The sequence below is a fragment of the Echinops telfairi genome, unplaced genomic scaffold (genome assembly GCF_000313985.2).
Source record: "Echinops telfairi isolate 266 unplaced genomic scaffold, ASM31398v2 ScPeMD7_7468;HRSCAF=8506_0, whole genome shotgun sequence".
Classification (NCBI taxonomy): Eukaryota; Metazoa; Chordata; class Mammalia; order Afrosoricida; family Tenrecidae; genus Echinops; species Echinops telfairi.
The window spans coordinates 51,328,111-51,332,769 of NW_022111369.1; the positions used below are offsets into that span (position 1 = coordinate 51,328,111).

At 49.8% G+C, this 4,659-nt stretch overlaps 1 protein-coding gene across 4 annotated transcripts in view; it reads left to right on the forward strand.

The window, feature by feature from the left end:
- The window catches only part of TBC1D1 (TBC1 domain family member 1), a 247,413-nt gene that overhangs the window by 139,924 nt on the left and 102,830 nt on the right, over positions 1 to 4,659 (forward strand). For 2 of the 4 annotated variants that reach the window (XM_045284028.1, XM_004703352.2), the window contains exon 2: positions 3,061 to 3,564. In XM_045284028.1, coding sequence (XP_045139963.1) covers positions 3,061 to 3,564 — 504 coding nt within the window. Of the gene's footprint in view, positions 1 to 3,060; positions 3,565 to 4,659 lie in introns of those variants that run through there. The other 2 variants (XM_045284030.1, XM_045284029.1) reach the window with 1 other exon arrangement.

Genomic DNA, 4,659 nt, shown 5'->3' on the forward strand with positions numbered 1-4,659 from the left:
AAGAGGGGGAAGGAGGAGCTGATAGGAATGATGACTGTATGAGCCCACGCAAGGAGAACGAATAACAGAATTGCAGGTGAATGGATACATTGGGTGGGGTAAAAGATGAGGTGGCCAAATATATATATAAAGTGTAATAAGGGCACCTGTGGTGTAGAGAGGGGATAAAGGGGAGCTGATATTAAAGAGTTCAAGGGGAAGAAAATGTTTTGAAACTGATGGTGGTAGCAATTGTAAAATTATGCTTGACCTAACTGAATTATGGATTGTTATAATATGTGTAAGAGCTCTCAATAAATTAATAAAAAAAAGATTTGTTTCCACAAATTGGCGATTTTCTTTGAAAATAATGTAGATCCATTTTAACTTCACAGAAGTAGCTTTCATATATGGAAATTTTCATTATATATAATAAGTAAATACATATATGTATATATGTGTATATATACACATAAATATATTTATATAAAAGTATATATTTATATAAAAGTATATATTTATATATTTAAGGAGAGAGAAGCGGGCTGTTTTTGGCCAAGAGCGAATATGGGCAAAAGTATGAAGGACACAAGGCATGGCTCCCTCTTTCTTCTCTCTGGCCTGTCTCCACTCCCTGTGGCCCCAACCCCCTTTTCATGACCAACAATTCTCAAGCCTCCACAAGGCCCAGAGTAGGCAAATAGGTACTTGGCATTCGGCTTAGTCATTACTGCTTGGTTAGTACTGCTTAGGTCTTATGCTTCAGGAGTTGATCATTTTGTGTGTGTTTAAATCATTTTTATTGGGGGCTCGTACAACTCTTATCACAATCCATCCATTGTGTCAATACATTGGTACATTTGTTGCCATCATCATTAGTTCATTTTTTAAAGCATAAAAAATATCCCTTAAAGATACTTCCAGCCTCTGCAGGATAAAATACACGGAAGGGAGCCTCAGGGTTTTTTGCAGGTTGTCTGGAAGGTGTGCTCAACAGGACACTCCATGGAGAGAGAGTACTTTGTAGGATGTGGCAGCCATGCCGTTCCCAGAGCCCCGGGCTCGGTGGGGGTCGCGTTAGGAACTCAGAACGTGCGCACACTTTGTACCAACCTGAGACCATCTCCCTTTACTGTACAGGAGGACCATTGACCTAGACCAAAAAGGACTTTTTGTTAAGAAAGCATTAGGCCTTTGGGTATTTGGGCTCAAATCGAGTTTTCCTTATTTAGAGAAAAGGAAAAATTGGCTTGGGTGGTAGGTTATCTAAAACACTGGACCCCTTCCTCTGACGATGAAATCCAAGCCTGTCTTGTTTTTGCTGCCATGAATATTAAATGTAGTCCGATGACTGTAGGCTATCCACCTTGTTCCACAGCGAGTACTCACTGAGTTGAGGCTGCATCTTTATGCCTGCGGCTTCAGGAAGGTCTTCTCAGAAGCTAATGATGAGGGGGAGGTGGGAGCAGACAGACAGGGGACAAGTGGGCTGCAAACCACAAGGTCAGTTGTTTGTAAGCACCAGTTCCTGCAAGGGAGAAAGATGAGGAAGGATTTCTACTGCCCATAAAGAGTTACACCGAGGAGCCTGGTGGTTAGAGCGGTTACTCATAGGGTTTCGATCCGAATGGTCAGCAGTTCAAAATCACCAGCAGCCCGGAGGATGAAAGCCTGTGGGCTTTCTACTCTCGGTAACAGTTATAATCTCGGAGGACCCCCCCCAAGGGGGTTGATATGAGTCAGCATTGTCTCAGTGGCAATAAGCGTGATTTTTTTTTTTAAGAGTTACAGTCCTGAAATCCAAAGGGGACAGTTCTACCCTGTCCTATAGGGTCACTGCGAGCTGGAATGGACTTTTGGCAGTGAATTTGGTTTGGTATGAGATTTGCCACTAAGAACAGCACCGGCAGCATTACAGACGGGACCCCGTAGTACATTAGAAACCTGAGCTTGATGTATTGTCTCTGTTAGAAGATGTCGTACTACGTCACTGTGAAAGTGAGACCAGTGGCTTAGACCTCGATGAAAATCTCCAGGCATTTTGGCCATACTCCTTACCGATCACAACGTATGTTGTTGTTGGGTGCCGTCAAGTGAGCCCCGACTGTTGGCGACCTGCGCAGCGGGCCCTGTGTCACCCCCAGAGTCCAAGCCCTTTGCTGCAGCCGCCGTGTCAGAAAATCGAGACCATGAGTCCTACAAGGAGGAGAATCCTGATGCTGTGGTTGAATGTGCATTTTATAATCCCCGGTAGAGCTTCTGCTAGTCAGTGTCCCCTGACCCGCTAAGGTAGAAGACTTCCCAGTGAGCACTGACATGGAGTCCGGGGTCATTGTAGGATGTTTGGGTGAGCCATGAAGGAAAAGCGGCTCTTTGAAAAGTGTCACCTTCCCAGAGAGGACTTGGACTTTGGAGTGGGACCAACCTGGTTTCAATCCTTGCCCGTCACCTGCAAGTCCTTGGGCTAGTGCCACTCGTCTGTAAATCCCATCGCACCCTCTAGCACATGCTGCTTTCCCAGCTGCCCCTCACCGCAGCCAGCAACTCTCGGTGACGTCCACACACAATAGAATGGAATGACTGGGCCATTGCAATCCCTATGGGTTTTCGTTGGCCAGATTTTAGAAGTAGATCGCCAGGCCTTTCTTCCCAGTCCTTCACAGGTACTTAATCATGCTACCCTTCTCGGTTCTGTGGACATTTGCATACTTCTCCTAAGACAGTCTTTGTCTCCCTTGATGGCATCATGGGTTAGGAGTTGGGCTGCTGTGCACCAGGTCAGCAGTTCGAACCTACCAGCTCCTCATGGGGAGGAAGGTGAGGGTGAGGCTTTCCGTTCCCCCAAATATTTCCAGCTTTGGAAACATCCCTCCACCCTGGGGCAGTTCCACTCTGTCTCGTCGTGTGGCCACCGTGAGTCAGAGTGGCCTCGATGGCGGTGAGTTTGGTATTTATTCGCGTCTCTGGGTGGCGCCTTCCCTATGCACTGGAGTATTACGGAGATTCGTTTTTAGCCCATCAGCGCCCAGGCCGCCTGTGTGCCTGCACCCTGCAGTAACGCGCCTCCCCCTCTCCTCGTAGGTGCCCGAGATCATCAGCTCCATCCGCCAGGCCGGGAAGGTGGCCCGCCAGGAGGAGCGCCACTGCCCCTCGGAGTTTGACGACGCCTTCGCCAAGAAGTTCGAGGTGCTCTTCTGCGGCCGCGTGACCGTGGCCCACAAGAAGGCCCCGCCGGCGCTGATCGACGAGTGCATCGAGAAGTTCAACCGTGTCAGCTGCAGCCGGAGAGCCGCCGCCGCGGACCTGCCGCCCGGGAACTCGGAGAGGCCGGCCCCCGTGGGGGGCTCCGGGCCCGCCGAGCCGGGCCGCCGCGCCGGGGAGCAGGGCCGGCAGCCCATGCGGAAATCCTTCTCCCAGCCCGGCCTCTGTTCCCTGGCCTTCAGGAAGGAATTCCAAGACGGAAGCCTCAGAGGCAGTCGCTTCTTCAGGTCTTTCGAGGAAAACGACACGGAGAACCACCTCCTTGGTGGACACAATGTCGTGCAGCCGACGGACATGGAGGAAAACCGCACTATGCTCTTCACGGTAAAGGAATCCCGCATCCGCATCCCATGCGCATGCGTTCCGTTGCGGGCAAGCCACAGGGGGGACCATGTGCTGCGCGGAGCCTTCTCAGTCAGCCGTGTGGACTCCATCCATCCTGTGCTCCTGCTATGGTCCCGACTTCCCCTGGGCCGTGGCAAACCCTCCGAGGGGCATTGCAAGAGAAATCATATGTTCCTTTGTGATTTGTAACCCCTTCCTCCCGTAGGAGCCCGGCTGGCATGGCGGGTTCACATTGGGCTTCTAACCAGAAGGTCAGCAGTTCAAAAGCAGAGTTGGCCTCTGCAGGGGAAAGATGAGGGAGGCTTTCTACTCCAGGAAAGAGTCTCCGTTTCAGAAACCCACAGGGACAGTTCTGCCCTCTCCTATAGGGTTACTCTGAGTTGGGGTCAACTGGATGGCAGTAGTTTTTTTGTGTTTCTTTTTCTCCTTCCATGGTTGCAAAGACGCCTCTTTCAAAGGGCCGGAGAACATGTTTATGATATGTGGGAAAGGCCCCAAAGGGGATTTCTTTTTTTTCTTCTTTAACTCGTGTCTTCATCTCAAGTAATGCATTTTAACCACATCCTTTAGTTGGAAGATGCCTCTCTCTGAATTAAGGGCCCTGGTGGTGTAGTGGGTTATCCATTGGGCGGCTAGCCAAAGGCCAGCAGTTCGATACCACCAGCTGCTCCAAGGGAGAAAAACGAGGCTTTCTACTCCCATAAAGGTTCACAATCTCAGAGACCCACAGGGGCAGTTGCACTCGATGGCGGTGAAGTTTTTATTTTGCTGGTTTTGTTTTTTCCCTCTGGATTATGGTCGTTAATTAAAAAAATGTGTACTCCTTGTTGATTGAGCTCAGGGTGATTATCAGGATGAGTGGTTGACGTATTTGAGATTCACACCCAAGTGGAAATAGTTTAGACAACTGCTTCTTTTTATCCAGTGTGGGAAAAAGACTAAGATGGTGGCCAAATGGCAGAAAGAGAATGGACAGGGCAGCCATCCCTGGATTTGGCGGTTCCTGGATCCCCAGCAGAACCAGGGCTCTACTGAGCGGATTTTGTACTCCACTGGGGCTCCGCTCCCCCCCCC